General features: G+C 32.4%; 1 protein-coding gene across 1 annotated transcript in view; it reads right to left on the reverse strand.

Moving 5' to 3' along the window:
- Positions 1 to 1,657: 1,657 nt before the first annotated feature.
- Positions 1,658 to 27,625, reverse strand: part of LOC136033162 (dnaJ homolog subfamily C member 3-like) — a 77,004-nt gene continuing 51,036 nt past the window's right edge. The window contains exons 7-11 of the mRNA XM_065713832.1: positions 27,043 to 27,193; positions 19,973 to 20,165; positions 16,767 to 16,935; positions 11,296 to 11,411; positions 1,658 to 1,871 (exon numbers count right to left, since the gene is read on the reverse strand). Coding sequence (XP_065569904.1) covers positions 1,726 to 1,871; positions 11,296 to 11,411; positions 16,767 to 16,935; positions 19,973 to 20,165; positions 27,043 to 27,193 — 775 coding nt within the window. The 3' untranslated portion in view covers positions 1,658 to 1,725. The remainder of the gene's footprint in view (positions 1,872 to 11,295; positions 11,412 to 16,766; positions 16,936 to 19,972; positions 20,166 to 27,042; positions 27,194 to 27,625) is intronic.

Consider the following 27,625-nt stretch of genomic DNA (forward strand, 5'->3'; position numbering starts at 1 on the left):
TTACACTAAATGATTCTTTGCAAAAATTATTTTAAACAAAATTAAAGACAACCTTATGTAAATTTAGAAGTTAAATCTTAATCAGGTATTTGAATCCTATATTCAAAAGCCTATAAAACAGGAAAAAAAAAATCTTAATCAGGTATTTGAACCCTATAGTCGAAAGCCTAGAAAACAGGGAAAATAGTTCTATTTACTAATGAGTCCACTCTGAAAATCAACAGCGAAAAGGAACTAATCGACAAAAACTTGTTTTTCCGAAATGGATGTTTTTCAGCTGATCTCTGGTATTTTTCGCGAAGACTTTGATAAAATTCAGCATTCCAATAAAAGCCCTGCGAATAATTTTCAAAGAAGATAAGGATTTTCTAACTCTTTTCTCCTAAAAAAGGCTAGATTAAAACATTCGTGTGCAGGATTGTTACCAATATGCCTCCGTTTTTCAAAAAGTGCACTACCAAAATCTCGTAGGGAAAACATTATTCCCAAAAGACAAACCCTCCCCCCTTGATTCCACTCAGCTTAGGCTCTTTCTCACGCCGTTCCCAATTCACCTCCGATTTAGTGCTTCGCCCCTTTACGCGGAAAAACTTTTGTTCCCTACACTAAAAAAAAGAAGAAAAAAAGTAAAATAAAACATATCCCGATAGTTTCTCTCTTATTATTACTTGCAAAGATCTTGCCTGTATTTTTATAATTTCGCTCGTTTTCCATATCGTTTTCTTACAAGTTATATTTAAAAAAGATTCAATTTCTTCCTGATTTTTACAGCTTATGAGGACCTATGCTTGGGCCTTTTCTACTGTTTGCCTATATTTATTTTATGTGAGGGGTTTGACGGATAATGAAGGCTGAATCTAGATTATCAATTAGTGCCTAGGCTCAAGGAATATTCCATATATTGCTTCTGCAAGTTCTGTTGACACATACAGGAGAATAAAAAGATGCATATGTTTAACGGAAAAACAAACATCTTGACCTAAAATCAATTTCCTTTGAAAGAGGAAAACTTTTTTTTTTTTTTTTTTTTTTTTTTTTTTTTTTTTTTTTTTTTTTTTTTTTTTTTTTTTTTTTTTTTTTTTTTACTTCGATGGGCTGACTCAGAAGATTAAAAAGGATAAAGTAACTGCAAAAAGCAAAACGTATGTAACAGAACACAGCAAAACTATGGAATATTTTTTTGAAAATTTTAGAGGCTGAAAGGATCTTTTCGATGTATTTATTCGACAAAAAATAAACACTAATTTAAAATTTAAGCAATAACTAAGTCCAGCTTGAATTTTTAAATTTAAATTGAGTCGAGCTTAAATTAAGTCAAGCTTCTGTTGTTTCATGGAAGATTATTTGAGTCTTAGATTCTACTTGATTTTTTCCTTCATCTCTCGTTTTTGTTCTTCTCCACGCTGAAGGCACCTTGTTGTATACAGGCGAAAAATTAGTTAGGTCGCTTCTCTTCTTTTCCTTCATAATGGCTAAAGACCCGTTTATCGATTCCAGATTTATATATATATATATATATATATATATATATATATATATATATATATATATATATATATATATATATATATATATATATATATATATTTATATTTATATATTTATATCTTTAGTTCTTAATTCATATATCCCCAATAAACAAAACTCTTTCTGATAATTACAATTTGTAAAACAGAATTTAATTAATAAATTTGGTGCAGAACATTAACAAAACAAGTTAGTCGACTAGTTAAAATGGAACTTAAAAGAGAAGGGGCCACCACCGTGTCCACGATGAAAACCATGATGCTGTTGAAAGGGGTTGAAACCTTGGCCTTGCTGCGATTCTGGATCTAAAGGGTCTTCTCCTGCATCAAACTTCTTCCGCTTTTCTGAAAAACAGTAATTACAAATAATTATTTAGATTCTTTCTATTCATGGAGATTCCTACGGCCAGAACATGTGATTCACGAAAAAAGTAGATAAAGTTGGCAAAATTCCTTTAACAGATATTTTTATAATCCATAGAATCGATTTTCTTTATTTAAAAGTTAATACAAAATTCACAATGCGCAAAATCTCTATACTTTCCCTTAAACTCATCTTCCGCTAGTTTCAGGAGAAGTTTTCATTTCCTTAGTGAATTAGGATCTTAATTTCGGGCTAGAACTGTTGCCAATTTTAGAGTCAAGCTTTAATGGAAACATTATTTTTAGAAATATTTACTAGATTTCCTTCACACAAAGGTAGTCTTTACACAGAATCCTCTACATATTCTGGAAATTATTGCAAAATTAAGGAATAAGGCTGCAGAACAAGCATCAGTTACTATCAAAGTTTTGATTCAACACGATGTATCTCCTCAAGTCAGGTAGAGAAAGCGCAAGCAATTGTGAAAGTGATAGTTAAAAGATGTAAATACAACGAAAAAAAAACACATTAAAATGAATATCAAAGATCGGCCACATTTATAAAAAAAAAAAAAAAAAAAAGAAGTCTAACAATCCGGGCCTGATGCATAAATAATAAAAAGGAAGAAATTAGGGCGTGGATTTAGTTTTGATAGAAACATTTAATCTGAAATAAGCATTAGACCATCATACATATCCACATAAATGATTGAACAACCGAAAAATGACTATGAAAACGACTACTAGGCACTGATTATGTTCACCTGTTCGAAGATGTACATAAAACCAGAAATTCTTTTCATTTTGAACCAACTAAGGTTGGAAACAGCCCAAAGGATAAGGTTGAAAATAGCCCAAAGAATAATTTCAACGTATTTAGACACTTATTGCATTCTATAAAAAATAAAGCTACAATGACAAAATACCAGGAAACATTTTTGACATTTTGTCACTCAACAGTGACCCTTCCCAAAAACTCCTGTTTGCAAGCGGTCTTTTTTGCCTGTTTCCAAGTATATTAATTTCTAAAAACTGTATCAGAACGAACTGTTGTCAGCTTTTGGTTCTGTTACACTCGGAATCTAGATGGATTCCGCTGCTTACCATTCTGTCTTTTCAACAAAAGTGCACAATTCACAGAATTTTAGAAAAATAAATAAAGAATACAAAGTTCGTGGAAGTAGCGATTCTCACTAAAAAAAAGGCAAATCGTAGTTGAGAAATTCCCGATAAGCGGAAAAACAGAGACATATTCATCCGTGTTAGAATGTCATTCGAACAACAGCGCTACATATATCCTGAAAAAGACTTATACCACCTTTGCCTCTCACTCAGACTATCTCTCTTGGCTTTTTCTCCAATTAGTCATGGCTTAATGGCAACTTGATTTTAATTCAAAATTCAAAGAACTCAATATATATTAGCAGATAATGTCGACATTCACCTGTAAATGTCCGGCATTCCCCTTTCTCTGCTTTGTTGCAGTCACCTTTGCCAGCCAGATTTGTCTTATGCAAGGTTTGATGGTAAAAGTTAAAGTCAGACTAGGTTAAATTTAGCTATAAATCTCAGAAATGGATTAGAAACCTAGCCTAACAGTTTTACCGTCCGACCTTTTATAAAACTGACAAAAGTTACAAGCAAAGCTGATCAAATCCAAGCAGAAAAAAAGAAGAAATTCCTGACGTTCACCGGTGAATGTCGACATTCTCCAATATCGGTATTTCACGAATTTTATATATATGTGATAGTGTTTCCCAAACTTTTGAAATGTGTGTACCCACTTCTATAATATATTAAACAATAATCATTTATGTCTACCTTTTTTTTTCTTTTTATGCTAGATAGACATGAAAAAATAAAAGAGAAATACAAATATTCATAACATAAGCAACAATTATATTTATCAAGATTTTTTGGATAAAATAAGATGTATTAAACTGTTTGCGCTAAGAAAACAGATCGTCGTATTTTGGTTCACAGGTTATTAATTATCATCAGAGAAGCAGTTCACTGACCAATTTATATCCTGACTAAACTCTGATGGAATAAGATGGAATAAAACTATTCTTGTACCACGAAGGTACGCGTATCACAATGGCTGGTAATTTAGAATTGACTGCCCTGATTTAGTCGTCAACTAGATTAATTCGTCTACTATTTTCTCATAATTTAAAAGAAATTTTTAAAGTTGACAAAATCCAACATATTGGTATAGTAGAAGAATTCTTTTAGTAAGCATGAAACTACGAACGCGTAAGCAACGAAACTACGAATGAGTAAGCATGAACGCCTTTCTGGGATTATAATAAAATTGAAAAACATACAAAGGCCATGATAGTTGGGGCCTCTAAAGGAAAATTTCATACTCCCAAAAATGAATGAAGTCGACATTGATAAGTGCAGAGGTTTAAGAATATAATGGCGCAACAGGAATGAGCACAAAATACTCTGGGCCAAAAACAATGAGTGAAATTACCATCCCAAGCGCTGATTACATACACTCAGCAGCATATAACCTAACTTGGTCCTAATGATCAATGACAACTGTATATTTGTATTAACTGTTTTTATGACATAGGCAAGAAACCTTATGTATTTTTCAGCGAAAGCTAAAATGAATAGCAACAGACTAACACCAATCTTAAGGATAATAGCTCTACCAAATATCTGACTTTACAAAAGCTACGTCCCAAAAGGTGTTAGTCTAGACATAACTATCGGTTAGCTTAAAGAAATGACTTTAAAACGTTATGAAGTGTTTGGCAGAGATTAGGGGCGGTCAGGGTTGAACCACAACAATGTTTGGATACAGTATACTTTCTAAGTCATTGTTTTTTCTGTAGCTCTGGCTTCATCATAAAATGCGTATCTGTTAAGATTACCTTCAATGTTCCTTTTCTGATTTTTTCCCAAAGAGCGAAAAATTTCAAATAGGTATGAAGGTGCAAAAAAAAAAAACAAAAACAAACAGGAGATTAGATATACTAAATGACAATAAAAACATTGACCGTAGTCTGTCAACAGATATATAGTCTGTCAGGAGATCAGATATACCAAATGATAATAAAAACACTGACCGTAATCTGTCAACAGATACATAGTCTGTCAGGAGATCAGATATACCAAATGACAATAAAAACATTGACCGTGATCTGTCAACAGATACATAGTCTGTCAGGAGATCAGAGATACCAAATGACAATAAAAACATTGACCGTGATCTGTCAACAGATACATAGTCTGTCAGGAGATCCTATACCAAATGACAATAAAAACATTGACCGTGATCTGTCAACAGATACATAGTCTGTCAGGAGATCAGATATACCAAATGACAATAAAAACATTGACCGTGATCTGTCAACAGATACATAGTCTGTCAGGAGATCAGAGATACCAAATGACAATAAAAACATTGACCGTGATCTGTCAACAGATACATAGTCTGTCAGGAGATCAGATATACCAAATGACAATAAAAACATTGACCGTGATCTGTCAACAGATACAAAGTCTGTCAGGAGATCAGAGATACCAAATGACAATAAAAACATTGACCCTAATGTGTCAAATGAATTACAAAATACATAAGAAATGGATTGACGAACTTCTGCATAAATGGTTGAAAATACTAGAAAGATACTGGAGGACGGTCCAGGCAGAGATAACAAGACATCATACTGGCTAGCTGTCCTTTCTTTTGCAATTACATAATTAAATTTGAAGTTTTTTTTTGTTAATACTTTTTCTACCGTCATTCCACAATAAGAGTGCAGAAATGAGTGGAAAGAGCAAATAATGAGCAAAAAGAGTGAAAATCCGGTCCGTGGAGTGAAAGAGTGCAATAAAAAAGAGTGTATTCAACACAAAAGAGTGCAAGTTAGAAACCCTGTCCGGACCACGTCTTATCAACATTCCATATTTAGTCACGCTTCAGCTTTCCTTTGAAATGGTAATAGAAACTCGAAAGTTTATTAAAAAGGATTTCCATAACAACAACTTGGATTGCCAAAAATGAAGGCTAAGCCCTATTTCTCCTTAACTGAAAAAGATTTTTTTTTTTATAGATTTGAGGGCTGTTGGAGAGCAACAGTAGTTAGTCAAATTTGGCTCAGCAAAACTTCTTTAAATGAATCTCTTTCTATCCCTAAAGGAGACATTTTTTGTCTGGAAATGATGCTCTAATTCTCTTCTGTAGAATTTTCCTCCAACTTCTTTAAAGGAACTTCTTCCTGGACAAAATATTTTCTTTCTCATTAAATTGACCAGTCCAGTTCTCTGAAACCCGTGTGCATGAACTTTATACGAAAAAAATATAACATAGGATATTTATTAAAAAAAAAATCTATCAGAAGCTCCTTCGAGCCGTATCCAAATTTCGCTGTCAATAAATAAAACAGCAAAGATAAAAAGCATAAAAAGCAATGTTATAACAGGGGACTTGTCAATAATAAAGCAAGATGATCTTCAAATTATAATGAATAAAGGGGCTAATTTCCGTCTTTCTCATCATCTGAAACCATCGAGTGTTCTTGATGGCTTGGAAAATGATTTTGATTTATTTATTGATAAGTGGTGTAAGAAAGAGAATAAAAATAAAGAGAGTTTTCAAGGTTGGAAGAATTTAATTATTAGTAGAATAAGAAATAAAATATATTCTAACTTAAAAAATAGTAACACTAAATCATTATTTTATAATGCGAAGATTAAACAAGCAATTGCTAATCTACGGAATGAATTTGTAATTGTGCCAGTGGATAAAGCTAATAATAATTTTGCCATAATTTGTCAGAAGCTGTATTGTGATATCTTAAAAAGGGAGTTATGCACAACTAATGTTTACAAAAAGGTAAATTTAGAGGATGAGAATTTAATTGAAAAGACTGAAGAAATACTTTTAAAAAAATTTAATATTAAAATAAATGACAATGATAAAAAGTTCCCTTTCCTATATTGGACTGTAAAATTTCATAAGAATCCCCCTAAACCACGGTTTATTGCTGGAGCAGCTAAATGTCCAACCCGCATTGCTGCTACTGACCCCTCTTTAATTTTAAAGGAAATTATAAATAAACTTAAAACCTATTGTTCTTGTATTAAAAAATTTTCGAATTTTAATCCATATTGGAGTGTTAATAATTCACTGCTGGTGATGGATTCTTTAACAATGGTTTCAGCTAAAAGAATTGAGTCTTTCGATTTTGCGACAATGTATACTAATTTATCACTTAATGTAGTATTAGATAATTTAAAAACTGTTATCAAGAAATCTTTCCTCTTATCTAGTAAAAGGTTCTTAAAAATAGACACTTATAATAAAAAAGCTATATGGACAAATTGCTTTAATACTACAGTTAACTTGAGATGTTACAGCTTGGATATGATTTTTGAGTTATTAGAATTTGTTTTATACAATACTTATATAAGATTTGGTGGTTATTTGTACAAGCAAATCGTGGGAATTCCAATGGGGGGGAATGCCAGCCCATTTATAGCTGACTTGTTTTTAAGTCAACTAGAATATAAATATATGATGGATAAGAATAATCCAAATAATTTAAAAAATGTTTTGTCAAATAATAAAAGATATTTAGATGATATTTTGGTCTTAAATTGTAAGGATTTCATTGATATTTCTAAAAATATATATCCATCAGAGCTTACTCTTGAACCTAGTCATGGCGCTGGTCATGAAGATCATTTCTTAGATTTAAATATTAATATTTGTGATAATAATAAATTAAGTTTTAAAATGTATAATAAAACGGATGATTTTGATTTTGAAGTGATTAGTTTCCCATTCCCTGAAAGTAATATACAATCAAATATCACATATTCGGCGGATTCTCACAGTTACTTCGTTATGCAAGGATTTGTAGTAATTATACTGATTTTAAAAATAGATGTAAAATCTTAAGCCAAATATTGATATCAAGAGGTTTGTCTGCAAATAAATTAACTTGGCAATTTAAAAAATTTAGTTTCATTATAACGAACTTTTAAATAAATATCAAAAGAATTATCTGGAAATACTTAAAGAAATTTTCAACTAATTTCGGAGGTTCGAGAAATGATGATGCAGCGCCATTTATTTTGAATTGTGTTTCTAATAGAGCGGATTTTTTTAAACAATAGCCACACGGTAAAGATGAATTCTATAATTGTTTAGTTCATTCAGGTTTTTTGCAATGTGTTAATATTTGTGATTTGCTAAAATTTATCATATTTAGTTTACCTATTTGCTAAAAAGAGGGATATATTAACAGGATAAGCTTATTTTGGTGTTACTTGGTTGTTTTACATTTGCTGTTTTTTTTTATGTGTTTGTGCTGTTGCATTGGTGATTTCTCTTTTCATAATATATATATATATATATATATATATATATATATATATATATATATATATATATATATATATATATATATATATATATATATATATATATATATATATATATATATATATATATATATATATATATATATATATATATATATATGTATATATATTTATATATATATTAGTTTCATATTCTATTTTATATTCTCATGAACGGGTTCACATAAAACGATCCAATCACTTGGCTTTCCATTACTTGTTATTTCTTATCTATTGTTTTTATAGAATGACGATGCATTCTTTTGCCTGTTTTTTTTTATTATTATAATTTTAAGGCTTTTATAAGCCTTTGTTAATGATGTTGTGGTTTTAATTTATTTACTTTTAGAAATTTACTTATCTAAATATTTACTTTTTTTAGATAACTTCGAAGACCACACTGCCTTTCCATGACGAAAGTAAAAGAGTTCAAAATAGGGATGGTACCTTTTTATTGACAGTGAATAGATATAAAATTATTTAGCTGGATATTTCGAAAACATATATATAGTGTGCATCATCAGCAGTGAAACTAAAAGTTTTACCGGTAAACCGGTTCATTAGAATTATCTGACATATTACGTGGACAGAGGTTTTAGCTCTTGGGTGAGGTGATATTTGCTTTATTTGACCTCAGTAAATTATCATAAATTGTGTTCATTCCAAATTTACCTATATCTCTGTTTCTGGAATTATTCTTGAATAGAATTTTCTTAGTTTCGATTGTTTCCCAGAAAATTTGGTTTAAACCTTGGTCCCTAGAAATCAAAGAAACATTTTCAAACAAAATAAAATGATTTGGAAAATTAAAGTTATGTTCCGAGAGGGCCGACGTGAAATCTTCAGGTTTGGTATTTTGCTTTAAAGACGATGAAATAGAATTATGATGTTGTAGCAATCTCGTTTATAAATTCTGGTTAGTTCGTTCCACATAAGAGCTTCCACAAGTACATGGGATTTTATAAGCCCCCTTTGTTGCTCTACGGAAGTCCGATCTTTTCCAGAATTTAAAAAACTAGCCAAAGTATTACTACCTCTTAAAGCTACCTTTAAGCTATTATTTTGTAAAATTCTTTTAAGTTTTTCACTCAAACCTGGAACATATGGCAGAGAACAAAAAATATCTTTCTTTTCTGTTTTTTCCAGAATATCGTCAGAACATTCTAGAAATTTTTTCCTTCTTTTCGAAAAAGTCTGGTCAAGTAACCAACCCGGATAAAGGTTACTTATTAAAATCTCTTTTAACAACAATAATTCCTCATCAATGAATTCTGGAGAACAAATTCTAAAAATGTTCCAGGTTTGAATGAAAAACTTAAAAGAATTTTACAGAATAATGGCTTAAAAGTAGCTTTAAGAGGTAGTAATACTTTGGCTAGTTTTTTAAATTCTGGAAAGGATCGGACTTCCGTAGAGCAACAAAGTGGGGTTTATAAAATACCATGTACTTGTGGAAGCTCTTATGTGGGACGAACTAACTAGAATTTAAAAACGAGATTGCTACAACATCATAATTCTATTTCATCGTCTTTAAAGCAAAATACCAAACCTGAAGATTTCACGTCGGCCCTCTCGGAACATATCTTTAATTTTCCAAATCATTTTCTTTTGTTTGAAAATGTTTCTTTGATTTCTAGGGACCCAGGTTTAAAGCAAGTTTTCAGGGAAACAATCGAAATAAAAAAAATTCTATTCAAGAATAATTCCATAAACAGAGATACAGGTGAATTTGGATTGAACTCAATTTATGATAATTTACTGAGGTCAAATAAAGTAAATATCACCTCACCTAAGAGCTATGACCTCTGTCCACGTAATATGTCAGATAATTCTAATGAACCGGAACCGAAAAGATCAAAGAGATTTGCCTCCGCTGTTGCATTGAAAAAAATAAGAGCAATAAATTATATGTAATTAGTTTATTAGGTATAAATTTTGTTTATTTTTATTCATGTCTTTTAGTTTTACTGCTGATGATGAACACTGTATATGTGTTCGAAATATCCAGTTAAATAATTTTATATCTATTCACTGTCAATAAAAAGGTATCATCACTATTTTGAACTGTTTTATTTACTTTTTTTTTACTTATTTACTTTTTAATTTATTAATTTTAGTTACTTTCTCTGGCTTCGTTGGTACCTTCGCAGGGATATAAGTAACAAATCGCTGTACTTCTTTATAAATTATTTTAATTTTAAACAAAAATTAAAAAAAATTTATACTCTTTAAAACTTCGATAACCAGTCATTAAATGCGCTTTGTATCTGTGACCAGCCTATGAGAGTTTGAAGTAGAGAAAGAAAGCGCCAGTTTTTCGGCTTTACTGGCTGTTAGTCCCTTAATCATAAGAGAGCATGTTTTTAGATTTTCGACTAAAAGTCTCTCTTCTTCTAGCTTGAGAATCTGACGGCTATGCTCCGTTTTCTTCAAAAATTGATAGTTCACTGTCTCTGCCTCACCTGTGCTTTCTTCAATCGCACTTGATGCCTAAGTGCTCTAGACATAGGCATAGAGTCTTCATTTTTTTTAACACCGAAGACTGCTGAAGCTTATCTGACTGATGCCACCCCATCTTTTTTAGAATTTTTGACTTTTTATCCTGACTTGTTTTTCTAATTTTTGCTACCCTAATAGGGGAATTAAGAAATCTACATAACGAACAAGAATTTATACAAACAACGAAGTTCAACTTCAACTTAAAACTACCAGATCAAAATCGGTAGTCTAATCACGATTTTCCCTTTCTAAATCTATTCTTAACAAATATTCATATAAATTATTGATCAATAAAAAGCTTTATTATCAGCTGATCTTAGTTTTTTTCATTGTTAGAAGTCAAGTTTTTTCCCGTTCATGATAATAAACACCAAATGTGACGATTTAAAAGAAAGAAAAATGAATCTTATTCTATGGCATATATGGGCTTGAGAAACTAGACATTCGAGAAATACATATTTTGAATAAAGTTAATGTTTGAGAAACGTGCTCGTAAAAACATACAAGGTGAAAAAAAGATTACCTGGGTCTGTAAGAACTTCCTTAGCAGCAGCAATATCAATAAATTTTTTTTCGGCAGCTTTCTTTTCTGGTGATTCTCCTTGAAAATTATCTGGATGCCATTTTTGGGCTGCTTTCCTGATATATATAAAAAAAAACAAAAACATGACTTATGTTAACAGGCAAAAAAAATGACTATAACGATATAAAATGTTGATCTCTTCATTCAAATAAAGTAGAGTAGTACTGGAATGTACCGAAACTACATAATAGATAAAATAAATTATCCTAAAAATAGAAAACGCTTAGAAAAAGAAAATCTTCTAAGAATAAATGTAATCCAAGTCATGACTAGAGATAGAGGGGAAGGGGGATTCATAATTCAGAAAAATGACTCAAAACAAAGGAAATCTCTTTAAAAGTGTAAAGACGAGGTTATCTCAGTCCTTCGAAAAATCGAATTACAATAATTTCCCAGATTCGAGAAAAGAATGAAATGGAAAAATAAATAGAAAACATTACGAAATTTATTACATTATCCGCAATGAATAAAATTTTCTTTTTCTTATTCAAATATTTTATTTTTAGTTTTTCTTATTCTTAATCAAATGTATATTTCAATAATATTTTGTATATTCAATAATATTTCAAACGACAATAAATGACCATCGATAAATAAATGCAATCCAAAATGATCAGAACTCCGAACAATTAACCAAGTCAAACCTAAAACAAGCAGTACCACGAAGAGGAGTAGACTTAACGTCCTCTTTGCTATCTAAAGAATAGAACTCAATACGCACTTTACTAAAAACAATTTTGTTTTAAGCAATGTGGATTTATTCCTCGTAACATCCAGAAAAAGATCGCCATAATAACTAAGATTACAGACAATACCATATGAATATGGATTGGCAATTCAATGTTTACTGATCTTCATTCCTGAAAGTCTCAACAAGTTTGGATTCATTAACGCTATAAAACAGAAAACGTTTACACGTATTATGTCCTCAATAAAGTACAAGTTACACTCTGGTCTTTAGAACGTACAGGGGCATTAGCCCTATTACTCTTTGTGGTTGTTTCTGCTCGTCTTAGGTTTAGCTCGGCCTTTCATTGTAATTTCTGTTCGTTTTTGGTTTCATTTGTTCATTGGCAGTGGTTTATGGTCAGTTGAAATAGTATCGAAATATACGCTTGAAATAATATTTGCATTTATTTCTACTCGACTTCGTTTTAGTGTAGCTCTTTACTTTCCCTGAAAGACTATTTGAAGTTTTTTAACATTAATTTCTTTTCGTTTTGGTCAATAAAATAATATTTCTAAGTCTTTTCGGCTTTAACAACAGTTGTACATGTACTTTAAATGGACACATAAGGGGAATAGTATTCGAATAAATTAGTTGGAAATATGCACAGTCTTTGAGATTCTAAAGGGCTGAAATAATCCTGACCTCTATCATGTGTTGTGTGTGCAGCTGAACCACCATGTAACTGAACCACAAGCAACTCAACCCCTGTAACTGAAACACCGTGCAACTGAAGTCCTGTATAACCGAACTTCCGTACAACTGAACCCTCCTGTGACTGAACCACCAGGCAACTGAACCGCATTTAACTAAACCTTCATGCAACTAAATTCCCAGTTAATTCAACCCAATTTAACTGAACCCCCGTGTTACTGAACCCTCGTGCAAGTGAACCAAAATGCAACAGAACCATCGTACAACGAAATCGCTGAACTTAGTTCTTCAGTATTCTAAAAATATGAGGCAATGCCATTGGGTAAAACACAAGTTAGAATTTGTACATGTTCAACCTTGTTGGAATTGTTTGTTTCTTTAAGTCATGATATAAACGTTTGTTGGGATCATGCATATAAAAGATTTGTTTTATTTTTGCAAGAAAGAAGATCTGATTTCACAACCCATCAAAGCTGGTTATTTCTCTTTTTTTCAGATAAATTAGACCTTTATGGACGTTAAGCAATAAACATATGTGTTGAAAATATTTGATTTTTGTGTATCTAGATAACAAATTTCGATCAGATGTCTTTGAGGAGATTACAGCTAAAAAAGGACATGGGAGGGGGACTGGTTGCACTCCAGCCTATTTTTTCAACATTCCTTCAAAATGCCCCGAAAGCTAAACTTCATACCCTCAGGTTTATACCCTCAGCTATTCTCTTTACATTGCAGATAAGTCGTCTTGTAAAACTGGATGCACATAGTACCTCTTGATTTAGTTGATGATGCTCCTAAGCATTTTCCGAATGATGTGACGGCTGATACCATCAGCCACTATTAATATTGCTGACATTTCCTTTTCACAACCAATAAAGTGAAAAATGTTTTTTGATTGTGTTTGGCATTCTTCTTGACATTTTCCTAAAGTTTAACCTTATTGCTTCATGCTTTTTTTTAATTATAGAGTCAAACATGCCCTCTTTTCTTGATAAAAAAAAAAACACCTTGTATGTTAACAATAGGCAACTTGTATGACTTACAACCCCTGTACCAGGGGCTAGGGACTATGAGCCCTGGAGACAGTGTTATTTAACCGTCGAACTGTTTTTAAACAAAATGTGTCATCTCAAAATTATTAATCGGATCTATTTGAAGAAAAAAGAGGGTGGGATGGAAGCCCTTCGATCTCTTTTAACTCTTAAAAAGTACGCTGAAACTTTTGGTCTCCAATCAAATGCCCCCTCCCCAAGTTCATACAAACATCTTTTCCGTAAAAACTTTATGCGTTAGCATTGAGTAACAACCTTAACTTACAGCCCTTGCTCTAGGAGCTGCTGGTGGGATTGTTAACTCCAATGGCATGGTTATTTGGCCTTTAGTCTATTTTGAACAATTTTTTTATTTTATTTTGATCGGATGAATTGGGAGGGGGGGGGAAATGGCGGCTACGAGGGAGAGGCTGATTGTCCTCTGATCACCTTTAAAAATTGAACTTGAAATTTCAATTTCCAATGGAATTATTGGATTCTCTAAAGTTTGTACGGCTATCCCTTCTATAAAAACCTTATATTCAAACCGCCCACTCATTTTTCAAAGTAAAAAAAAGAAAAAAAAAGAAAAAAAAAGAAAAAAAAGCTCCAACCAGGGCTCAGTCCTGGCGACCACACTGCCCTTACTTGTGATCTTCTGCCCTTCTATCTCCCATCAGCGTTCATAATCTCTTCTTTAAGCACAGAGGACGTCAAAATGAAAACTTTGTTAACCCCCCTGGCTCCATCTTCAGTCTATTCATATCTAAAACTAATATTTGTGACTAAAATTAAGAGTAAGTTTTTCGATAATTTAAAGTGTGAAGGACATCAAAAGAAAACTTCATTTGCCCCCTGGCTCCGTCTTCGGTCTATTCATACCTGAAACAGGGATTTTCTACGATTTTTCATTGATATGAACATATAAAGATTATTTTTGCTGTGTACATCCTTTCTATTGTTGCCACAATTAAATCTTGAAAGAGGCTAGCGCAAACTTCCTTGTTTACAAACAAGCTCTACACACTTTTATAACATTGAATTTGTGTCCAGCTAATCGTCGAGTAATACAATATCAACAGGAAACACCCTTTCTGTTTAGTTGGGCTGTTGGACAAATATAGGCTAGTGGGAATATATAAAAATTAGGCAATATGTACATTTTAAAATAGAATAAAATAATGATTATATTTATATTCCAATAGTCGATTAAAGGGATAAATAAAACCGAACAGAATAGCCTGAATAGTCTTTATGAAAGAACATTTTTGTATATAACTAGCCAGATATAGGCTAGTTATAGCCACTAGCCAAACATAGGCCAGTTGGAACATATAAAAATTAAGCAATAAATGTGACATCTTTAAACAGAATAACATAATAATTCGATTTACATGTCAATAGTCAACTAAAGGGACTAAATATGACAGAATAAAATAATCTAAACAGTTTTTCCGAAAAAAAATATTTTTGTAGATATGGTAAGTCAATTAGCTAGTATTTCAAAGTTTAAGGTTATAATCTTGAATAATGTTAATAATATTCAAATATACACAGAGATTAGATTTATGGAAGAGCTCCACTTCTAGTTCTCCTTAATGATACACAACTTCCGCTTATTTTCTGTTAATTTCCCACGAACGTTCTTTATTTTTAAATTTGGCGCGCGCAGGTGCAAAAAAAATTAATAGAAAATCAAACATCTTTCCTATTAAAAATTGAACTCCCAGTTTTTTGTATCTTTTAAGCCGTATTTTTGCAAGATTACACTAAACCAATTCAAAAAATTATGTTTCATCTTTAGTGTCCTTGTAGCTTTAAAATACTTCCATAAAAGAAGTTATAAATTCTCGGGATATATCGTATACCCTTTTCCGTGTATTTCAAATTGAGGGAATATAATTTTAAGGTTTTTAAAAAGGTACTAATACGCATACACATTAATTTTTATATTGAATTTTGAACAAGAAAAAAATTATGCACATTAGATGACAGGTTTTTAAAAAGGTACTAATACGCATACACATTAATTTTTATATTAAATTTTGAACAAGAAAAAAATTATGCACATTAGATGACAAAAAGTGTTACAAATCATCAAGATTACATAGCAGACTTGTTATGGTTAAAATGAGCTGAACGACATCTAATTGAAACATTTGTAAATATAATTCTGAAACGATAGATATGTTTCCAGAATCTAATAGCTTTAATTTTCTTTCATTAAGAAGAATAGCAATGTTTTCAAAAGCTCTTAAGAAAGCTGATTTATCAAAGGAATACTGGCAAAAGCCAAACAGTCCAAACAAAATAACTTACTCATTATAAAAAAAATTCTGGCTCCAATTGTAAGGTGTTTGTTTTTACAGTATCAGTATTTCTACTTACAGTAAGACAAAAAACTAGCAATTCAGAATTGGAAAAAAGGGAAGAAAGAAGGAAAGAAGAAGGGAAGGAGAAGAGAGACAGGAAAATGTTGCATTTGTTTTGACTGACTAAATCTTAGTGTTCAAGTTTAAGATATCTATAAAATGAAGTCTATTTTCTTCAAGCAATATTTTAAGAACACAGGTCTGTATGCTGGAAAAGAAGACTTTTATACATGTACCCACACGAATCGTAATGTTTCTTACATGTTTTGTAGATTATTTTTCCTTTTTTTTGTTGACCCATACCTTCTTCGGTATTCTCCAAATAGTGTAGGTGTCGTCCGTTATTAGGCTAAAGGGGGAAAAAATACAAAAGTTAAAAAGATCTTGGCAATTTGACACCCAAACTTAAGCTCCTTCTCATGATCTAAGAGTTTTACTCCACTTACATCTTATAAGTATTCATTTTCAGCATAAAAAAAGAGAGAGAGAAAACTAACATTATAAGCACAAAAGAAGTAAAGAAAAATCAGAAGGAAGCAGTATAAGTTTGTGTGACAAGTCTTTCTAAAGAAAACAAGCTTAAGAAAATTCAGATTAGGGTGAAATTCGTAAATTAAGTGACGATACCTGTAGGCTTTCAGTATTTCTTTCTTTGTGGCAGACCGTCTGACATTGAGAATCTTATAATAATCTCTCTTCTTTGCTTGTTTCTGCAATTTCTGTACTCGCTGTATTCCATCCTTTGCACGCTGGAAATTTTCATCTATTTCTAAGGCCTTGGAATAATCACTTTGAGCTGTAAAACAAACGGTCAATTAATTATTTGAAAAATAGTTAGTTTCGACTTTATTCGACAGACCCGATGGCAATGGAGGGTTATACTCTGATCACTTTAGTAATTACTTTGAGTCTCAACATTTGTCACACTAGTTTAGAGCTAATCTGAATAATCTTTACTTGAACTTAGCTACTTCTTTCTTGAAGTAGACATAGACTCGTCCTTTCAGGGATGTGCCTCAGAAAAAAAAAAAAACATACAAAAAGACCAGAGTTAAAATAATGCAAGTGAGCTTTAGCCAAATCTGAACTTGCCACTCAGAGTTAGGTTGCAGATTCCTTTTTTTCCCATTTAAGCAAGTTAAAAAGTTCTCGGGATAAGTGCCATTATATAGAAATCCATATGTCTGGAATATAGACTACTTGCCGTCAACTGCACGATCCTGCGCAGCACTGTCAACAGTAGTAACACCCCAAAAGTGGAGGAATATCACATGAAAGGAAACAACATGGCAAGTGATACTGTTTAAACTGTCAATTCTCCCTTCCTCTGGACAATAGTTCTGACCCACCAGTCTCCACCAGCCACCAATCACTCACTTTCCACCGCTCAGTAATCAAGTAGCACAGTGCACAACCAAATCTTTGATAAAAAAAACTACCTGAAGAGAGTTTGAAAAAAAAAATCCCAAACTCACACTTGTGCTGACTGTGACAAGTATACTCAGCAAATACCTCCACTGTCCAAGAACAATACAATATACAGCTAAAAATCAGTCAAATGATTAAGTAGCAACAGTCAACTTGCAGGAAAAAGTTGACAAGTCTTTACACCATCTAGGAGAGGAAACCAAATGATCTAAGAAAGGAAAATGATCTATTCTGGGAGCATTAAATGAGTCTTACTGCTAAAATAATTCAGTTGCAAGTTGGTATACTTCACAAAGAGAATTTGAGAGAACATTTTCCAGGAACAGTTGAATACTAAACTAGAGAGTCTACATTTGACAATGTAGAAGATTCTAGAACGATTTTACAATTACTAATGTAATTAATCCAATAGATGAAAAAACAGCAAATCTTTTCATACTAATCTAACAAATACCAGAGTTTAGTTGCTCTAGAGTAGACTATGCTATATCCCGAGAATGCGCACACGCCTGCCATTACTACCACACCGGATCAACAGCATGCTCAACAGCATGATGTAAATACCACAGTAGGTTGCACATTTATTCGTGAATTTTTAGCAGGTAATGATACGACTGCTAAAGTGATCACTAATTTTTTTTATATCACCAGTAGATGATATGGGTATTATTTTCGAAAAAATCGCAGAGGGTGAGCGAAAACGAGAATAAACTGAAAACAAATATGATATGCAACAATTCCAATCGTGGTTATTACAAGTCTTGTAAATAATACAAGTTTTTCAATGCTTATCGTGACTTTTTTTCGATGTGTACAGGATCGACAGATTTCGGACCACAGCTTTCATTATGTTTCCCATTATATCAATCGCGCAATTCTTCTCAAATATCGGTAATACATAGGGCAGGTTTATGATAAAGCCTTTTCCAGAACGACGCAGAAAGTACCCTAGACCCCCAACAGAAAACCTACAAACACAAACAGGCACACAAAACCATAAACTGCTATAAAAAGACACAAAAAAGCACATAAACAAACATACGCAATCACACACTTGAACAAATTAACATGCCTACACACGCGCAAACAAACGCAGGCATACAAAGACACACATAATAGCACAAACACAAACATGCATAAAAATATACTACGGTAAAAGACCAAAATCTGGTCGGCATCCACCGGTGAATGTCCGAGATTTCTTTTTCTCTGCTTGGATTCAATCAGCTTCGTTAGTCAGCTTTGTCAGTCTTTTGGAGGGTTTGATAGAAAAGTTAAAGTTAGGTTAGGTTGAGTTAGATTAAACTAGGTTATAAATCTCCGAAGTGGGTTGAAAGCCTAAAGTAACCCAACCGAACCTGACCTGTCACAATCAAACCTTGCATAAAACTGAAAAAGCTGACTGGCAAAGCTGACAAAATCCAAGCATATAAAAAGGAATTTCGGACATTCACCGGTGAATGTCGACATTCACAAATTTTGGTAATTCATAAGTATTATAGGTATTCGGTATTTCCGTATTACATATATGTCCTAGGCCAATCAGATAAAATGGTGGTTCTATACCACAAAAGTCAACAACTCCTTCTGTTTGGCTTATCCTTTAGCCAGTCTTAAGAGTATCGTTGTTATAAGCTTGATTTGATTTTATTATCCTATTACTTTCTTTTTTTTCTGAAACACGAATTCCGTGCATCTAGGCTTTTAATGACAATTTTGTAAATTAAATATCTTAACTTGCAACCCATCGTCAAATGTAAGATGTTTTTCTAAAGAAAATATATACAAAACTCAACGGAATGAACCAAATGGTTCTCAGCCACAAGACCGGATTGTATTATTTATAAAATAGTATAGCTATTAAAAAGGTTTACTAAGAAAATGATAACAGGAAATTCTGCCAGTTTAAAAGATTTTTCTGGCCGTCTTTTGCCACGAGATTTGCACTTCAATAGGCCTAGGTCTACAGCGAAGACAAGGAACCGAAAGAAATATTTTTTAATTGAACAGCCTCAGCCTGATAATGTCACTCAATGTATGTGAGCTTCTATGCTTTTAAGTTTCACAGGAAGTAAGGAAATTTACCTCCAAGATAAACTCTATTCGAAACCATATTACTATCACCGAAGACCTGAGTAAGAAAGGAGCCTATCACTAAATTTCGAATATGTTAAATATATTCTAATTCTACCAGACTTTCTCAATGTGGAATCAGATTAAGTTTTGTTACTATAGGCCTCCTTTTTCTTTTGTTTTTTGTTCAGAAGAAATAAAAGTGGAGCTTTAAACGATTGGTAAGAAAGTAATAAAAAGCTTTAAACGATTGGTAAGGAGCTTTAAACGATTGGTAAGAAAAGGTTAAAAGTAAAGCCTTACTAAATAAACTAGGTACGATATAAAATTACCTTCATCTAATGAGCCTTCCAAAATAAAAGCTTCGGCTCTATCACATAAAATTCGAGGTTCACTTCGAAAGCTTAAAGCTTTAGTACAATGGCTAATTGCTTCTTTGACATCACCCTCTTTTAATGAACAATGGCACAATTTCTCCTCGGCTTGAAAATAAAAATTTTGGTTGGATGGCTCTACTTTAAGCAACTGAAAAATGAAAAAAGTTTCATCAATTCTTCCAAAAATTCAGACAATGATGGCAATTTAGACTACAATTTAAAAGACGGTATTTGGGCAAAATCTTACCTCAATTGTACCAACCAAATGACCGCTGCAATAAAAATAGTCAAGGAAAAACATCTTTATATACTTTGCTGCTTTGGCTAGGTGTAGTGTAACAGAAATTTGACGCTTTATATTATTTTGAGACGTGAAATTTTGAATCCTCAAGTTTAATTCTCTCCGTCAAAAGAACTGATTAGTGTATTTACTTGTTACATTCCAAAAATAAATAAATAGTTCTGCAAGTTTCAAGATGAAGGGAGGGGGGTTTTGAATGCATGATAGTACCATTTCCCCTTAAACTGAAAATAAATTTTAATTGGTTGGTTCTTCTTTAAGCAGCTACAGAAGCCAAAAAGAAAGCCTTGTTCTTTCCCACGAAAGTGAAAATGGAAACACTGTTATTTTCATTGGAATCACGGATCTAATTTTCTAAATCCATTAGCCAATGAAAAGATAATAAAAGGAGTAACTTCGATTCTCCAAGATTTACATAGTAAGACTAAATAACTTGGAAGCACTTGAAGAAATCAAAACTACCCCATTGATGGGTTGAAGATAAAATCAATTACAAGCAGTTACAACTTCATTTTTGAACAACACAGGCAGGTTTAGCAATTGCTATCTTTTTGAAGCTATGCTATATGTCCACTGCTACTAAAAACACATCCAGTGGGTTAGTCATCAGGGGACAACGCAGCTGCATACATTTCTCCTTCACCAAAACAAGCTCAAACCCTCCCACCTTAGTTTCAGTCATTTAAAGGGTAGGTTGGGAGAGATGCCCTCTCTCTAGGTGGGCTTCTGTACGAACACTTATATTACTATTATTCTGCAAATTTTTCCACTGAAAATTATGTTTTCCGGTTCTTTATTTGAGGTACTCGATCTAAAAAAGATTTACTTTGAGAAATGATGTACAAAAAGCCAACTTAATCAGCTGATCTTTTCATTTTACTTTAATTAATGTAGACCGTTAAGACTCTTTAAGGTAATCGATAACTTAACGATTTGATGTTTCAGGTAGAGCTTTAAGGCTTGCGAATTAAGAGTGCAAAACTTATGAATGAGTTTAAATTAATAATATCAGTCAGATTTAGACCACCTATTAGAAACACAATTTAATTTTTAATTGTTTTAATAATTTGTTGAAGTGCCTTGAACCATTTTCACAGACGTAAACTATCTTGAAACTATTCTTAAATTAAAAACACTTCTGGTCACTCAGTGCAAAGTTTTGACACTTCTGTGGTCGTCAATAGCTTTACTACTAGCCATAGCATATTCAATCCTCAAAGAAAGCTAATACCTGATATTCGGGACAGCCACTATTTACTTCAAGTTCAATGACACTATCGATCAAAATAATCCACACCAAAGGCAACAACTATCCAACAAAAGCTTGAAATGATTTATTTAAGAGATTGTGCTCAGAACTAACTAACTCCATATTCACTTTTTGGACAATAATATTAGGATTCGAAACTTACAGTGCAAGTTTTTATAGAAGGAACACTTTAGAAAAGAATTCTCAAAGATGCATTAAATGATACCATATCCCAATGTTTCCGAAATCTTTTCCAAAAAAGATTTCCAAAATCTTTTGACCGCAGCCTGATAGGTTTAAATCTTTTTGCAATCCAGATTACGACAAAAATACGATTATTTATGAAACACATTTCATTTTTATTAAAATCCGGTTGAATGTCACTTTGTTTCTTTCACGAAAATCTGTATAATTTGTATATATTTTGACAATGGATTACAACAATTTATACCAGAATATATATACACATATATATATATATATATATATATATATATATATATATATATATATATATATATATATATATATATATATATATATATATATATATATATATATATATATATATATATATATATATATAAAATATATATTCTTGAAAACACCAAGATGTTTCTTCCAAAAGTTGACACAACATTTTCTGGTATAAAAAAGAACTAGACAGGTTATGACTTTCAGAAAATTGTCTTTCCCCTCCCAGCACTCTAAATATATATATTTTAGAGAAGGTGTTCTGACTAAAATTAGAGACCCAACCGAATTTTCTTAATATTTTCACATGTCTAAACATTTTCTACACAGCATTTTACACATTTTCGTAAACGAATTTGAAAATAAGGTATGACAGACACAGGTACGTAAGCGGAAGACCAATTTTAATTTTTTTTCTGAATTATTAATTACAATTTTATTTTTTATTATGAAGCCTCCTTACGAAAATATTCATGCGAATGTGGGTATCTTTAACCAACAAATACATAATACAGAAAAGTTTCAAAATAAGTAGCGAAAACTACTACAACTACTAACAAATCATTGCAACACCAAGCCACCACAGGCAGACACAGCTGTGGAAACTCGTCCCTTCTTTATACAGTGGAAACTCGTTCCTGCTTTATACAGTCCCAAGAAGTTTCGATTTCCTTCAAGTCCTCTCTTCAACCTCTTTCCATCTCATTTAGGGCTGACCTACTTTTCACTTGGCGCCATATGAACAGCTGCAAAAAAGCTATCTTCCTCAATCTCTTATCTTTCATCCGCAAAATGTTTCCTAGCCATTTCAACATTTCTCCCCATGTAGCCCCAAGAAAAAGGATAGAGCCACTTTTTTCGTGCAGCTTACTATTTGAAATACTTTCAGTCAATGGATACCCAAAACTATCTTTAGGTAATGGTTTTACTTTTACAGTGTATAAAATGAAATGATAATCACAGAGATGGTTTAATTATTTGATTACTTACTTAATGAAACAAAAAGAAAAGACAGAGATAACTCTTTCTGTTCAACGAATGAAGCTCGGTCCCCTGTTACTATTCTTTAAAACACGGTTTAATGAACTAAAACTTTAATTTTTCATGTTTTATATTTAATCTAAAGGACGAGGAGATTGGTCATCACGTAGGCTAACAGTTTCAAATTAGTATTTAATGCTAATTTTGCTATCAAATAACACGTTCAGACTAAGAGTTGACGGTGTTAATTTTATTCTCTAAGTCAGTTTGACATCCTATTTGTTTGGACATCTATTTTGAAGCACTCTTAAAAATGAGAGCACTGCTTCAGTCGTATAAGTAGTTACAAAAAATATTAAGAATTACTTACGCTCTCTCTCTTTTATCCCAGTACACCTTTTGACAGTATCGCCAAAAATTAATCATGCGTTTAGCAGTAGCTTTAAAAACGTGTTTTGAAGAAAAACTGTGTAGCGCAAAAAAAATTTCCTTTTAGTAGTAGTAGTAGTAGTAGTAGTAGTAGTAGAGGTAGTAGACAGGTTTAATAGCAAAAACTTGACAGCTATCGCTGATTTGTGTTTCTTTACAAGATATACAAAATCAAACTACACTTGTAAATATAAATCAAACTATAAATATTAACTCTTATTATAGATTTTGACGAAAACCGGGACGAAAGAATTACCATATCGGTTTGTTCTTGCTTTAACGGGAACTAACTTATCTTGCTTTCTCGTTCTTGATGGTGGAGGTTGATCAGGTAGAATGTCACGGTGCTGAGATTTAGAAAGCAAGTACTTTCCGAAACTCATTATCAGAGTTTCGTACCGGTTTTGGAGTGACGGCAGTCCTAGCACTGCCAGAGCCTTTTCGTAGGGGATGTCACGGCGGCCCAAGATGATTGATACCGCTCGCTTCTGAACCGATTCAAGCTCCTGACAAAGATATACTGTTCTAAGTGCTGAGGGCACCCAAACAGGGCACGCATATTCCAGAATGGGGCGGACATACGCTATGTATGCATACTTAATACTCTCTGTATTTGCACTGAACCTACGCATACCGTTTAAAGTCTGTAGATTAGCGTTTGCACTTTTAACCACGTTCTCAATATGTGCAGTAAAGCTGAAGTCATTGGAAAAAGTAACTCCAAGGATCTTGATACTGTTTGTTAGAAGGAATGGAACATTTGGCACCATAACATCACTTTTTAGCGGATTAAAGCTAACATCGACTTGTTCACATTAATCTCAAGATTTAGCTCCGCGCACTCTTTTGTGAAAACACTGAAAAAATTTGAACTGAATTGTGGCGTCACAACTCCGTTTTGTACTAAATATTTCAGGATAAATGACAGGTCATCCACGAACTTGTAGCGGTCGTAATAGTCAGCTATAAGGAAGTTAATTACAGACAAGAATACAATAGCTGCAAACTTAGTGCCCTGAGGGGCTCCACACGTGGATGAAGACCATTCGGAATTGGTATCACCTTCGTAGAGAGCAAACACACGATGCATCCTCTGACTGAGAAAGTCCAACACGAGCGTAAGAGTCTTTTTCTTAGCCCCCATTAGCTTGAGATTAAGGGCAGCTACAATGTGATTAAATTTGATGCTGATATGGTAACTATTACATAGTTGCATCTTATGTGTAAGATTTTATTCTACATTTTTTTCGATATTTTTGAAAAAAAAATCTAAATTCTTTGAAAATCACGGCGAAAAATTTAGAAGAGTTTAGATGAAGAGTTAGAGTTTAGATTTCCCCCTTCTCAGCATGTCTATGTTTTCAAAAAAATCTACAATATACCATGAGAACTGAAATTTCCCTAGGAATTTTTTTTTTTTACTAAGCCTTTTTTTTATCGTTATTGGAATCATAACGATCAAAATTTCGAAACTGTAGCCCCACATTGAAAAACAAGGAAAGCCATCTTTTTGCATGGGAAGCAAGTGACGTGTCTCTTTTTCTTTACCGCAGATACAGGCAGGCTAACAGTGACACTAATTGAAGGGAAGGGGAAGTAGACATTTGCCCGTAAAGGATTGGAGAACCACCTTTTTTCATATTTACATTGAAAAATGCCTTTTTTCCTAAATTTTCACTGAATAAAATGAAAAAAAAAATCTCCGCTCTGAATTTAGAAAATAAATTTTTACCCCTCACCCCACACACACACCCACACCCCCACAAATTGATACCACTTGGCTACCACAATGTTGTAGATATTTAATAGTTCGTTTAAAAATTAATCCTCATAGCTTCGTATTTTTTATAAATCTATCTTGACAGCAAATGAAATGCAACTTATGTCATAAAGTTACATGTTTGATATTTCTAGACTCTAATTTCCCCCTTCTCAGCATGGCTATGTTTTCAAAAAAAATCTACAATATTCCATGAGAATTGATATTTTCCTAGGAAATTTTTTTTTTACTAAGCCTTTTTTTTATTATTGCTATGGCATTTCAAAGATTTGAGAAATGTTCAAACTTTAATCTTAAAAACTACTTGAAATCGTGAAGCTCTCCCTTAAATGAAAAAGTAGCATCTTTTTTTGAAGGTCTGCATTCACCCAGAAATAATATAATATCGTGTTTTAGATCAAACAGACGGTCTAAATGTTTCCTTTTAAAGCTATTGTGACTAAAGGAGGTGTTTGTGATTACATCCCAATTGCTCACATAATTTGGTAGAAGTATACCGTTTGATGGACGAAATTCAATGTGGCCGATAGTCTTGACAAATTTTCCCCTTAGTTTCCGAAAAATTAAAACTAGAGAATTCTTGCGTTTTTACAGATTCCTTTTACTCCCCGAAAATTGTGCTACATCCCGGTAAAACGTCACAACCCAAACTTTGAGAAAAACTGTAGACGCAGGGGATGATCTCTATGCAATAATAGAACTGTACTGCATTGTCTGCACCAATGCTGATTGCTGCGGTAATTGCTGAAGCAACATCTCAAGTAGATCTACATGACAAACAAACTATTCCCGAAGCCCGTGTTTTAAAAAGTCATACCTAGAATTAGTTCGAAAAACTACTATTTTCGATTTATTTATTTAGAATTTGAAAATTGAAGGTTGTTTGTTACAATTGATTAATTACTAAAAGCAAACCAAATATTTCATTTTAAAATCCTAAACTGACGTACAGCTCAATATCATTTACTCTCAGTTACGTGCGAAGGTTCAGATTTATTTTCCCTATATAAATCCTGATAATGTTTCATTTTTTAAATCATCGCGTACTATATCCATTTCTGTTAAAATACAGAATATTTTCATTAAAATGTGTTCCTGATTGAAATAAGACCAAGAAATATGCGATGATGTTGCTCAAAATGTATTTTTTCTTGAAATAAGATTAAAATAAGCATATGCATTATTTTCCATTTTTCAAAAGTGAAACTAATTAAATTTGGCAGTAAACTCACAAACAGATTTTTAAAAATCGAAGTATTTTTTTCGAATTAGTGAAGTCTTGAATAAATTCATTGTTATAAGTAAAACAACACACTTAATTCCTTTCTATCAAATGTTAGATGCCTTTATAGATAAACTTGAAATTTGTTCCAATTGACAGCAGATCAAAGGGCCTTCTCCTTATTAATTTTTCTTTTACTTGCCACTGTTTTGCAATTGCATTAGAATGAAGGTCGTAACTGCTAATTCATAAGGTTCTTCACGCTACATTTACTCTTAGTTACATGCGAAGCTTAAAATTATTTTTTTCTATATAGATCCTCATAACGCTTCCTTTTTTAAATGATCGGGTGGTACACCAATAACTGTTCTATCTTCATAAAAGTTCTATTCTAATAATACTTATTTTTCCCTAGTAATCCAAAACAAATCAATTCGCAATTTTAACATCTAAGGGTCACGCACTAGTTTAACGGGAACTTTATACCCAACTGAAAAAATTGCTTGTATTTTTTTAATTTTTCAGGGGTTAAAACACAAAAGATTCAACTACAAATATTGCCTAAAAGAGACAAAAGCAAAAAAAATACCTTGTTCGCAAGTGAAATACAGTCGGTAAATCTTTCGTCACTAGCTGCAGAATTGAGATCATTAACAACTTTTACAACTTTTTTAACCTTCTTATAATGAGGGAAACACTCTTTATGTTCAGGATCCAGTTTAAGGCACTCCCGTACTTCACTGAAAAAAAAAGATAACATATACTTTTGATAGATCAGAAGATAACAAAAACATTGTAGAGGAATATCATTTTTTGCCTCAACTAAGCAACAAGAATTGTTGGTAGGGTAGTGGTAATTGGTCAATAACTCTTTTTTCCCATTATTCTATATGCCTACCCACCATGCCGTATCAACTCTGTCCAATGATTTTTTTTCTTCATTTAAAATATGCCATCAATTGCAAAATTACATTGAAATAAAAAAGAAAAAAAGAACGCTGACCGATTTGCTCTTGTAATATCAGTAACACCTGAACTTGGAGCAAGGGATGATTACTAGAATAGTATAGAAGACTCTTACGGAAGGAGATTTCCAGCATAAGCACTTCTCAGCGGAAGGCTAAATCTGGGAAAAAATGGTAGCCTTTATACACACCATAATTTCGTGCTAC

The sequence above is a fragment of the Artemia franciscana genome, chromosome 1 (assembly GCF_032884065.1).
Source record: "Artemia franciscana chromosome 1, ASM3288406v1, whole genome shotgun sequence".
Classification (NCBI taxonomy): domain Eukaryota; kingdom Metazoa; phylum Arthropoda; class Branchiopoda; order Anostraca; family Artemiidae; genus Artemia; species Artemia franciscana.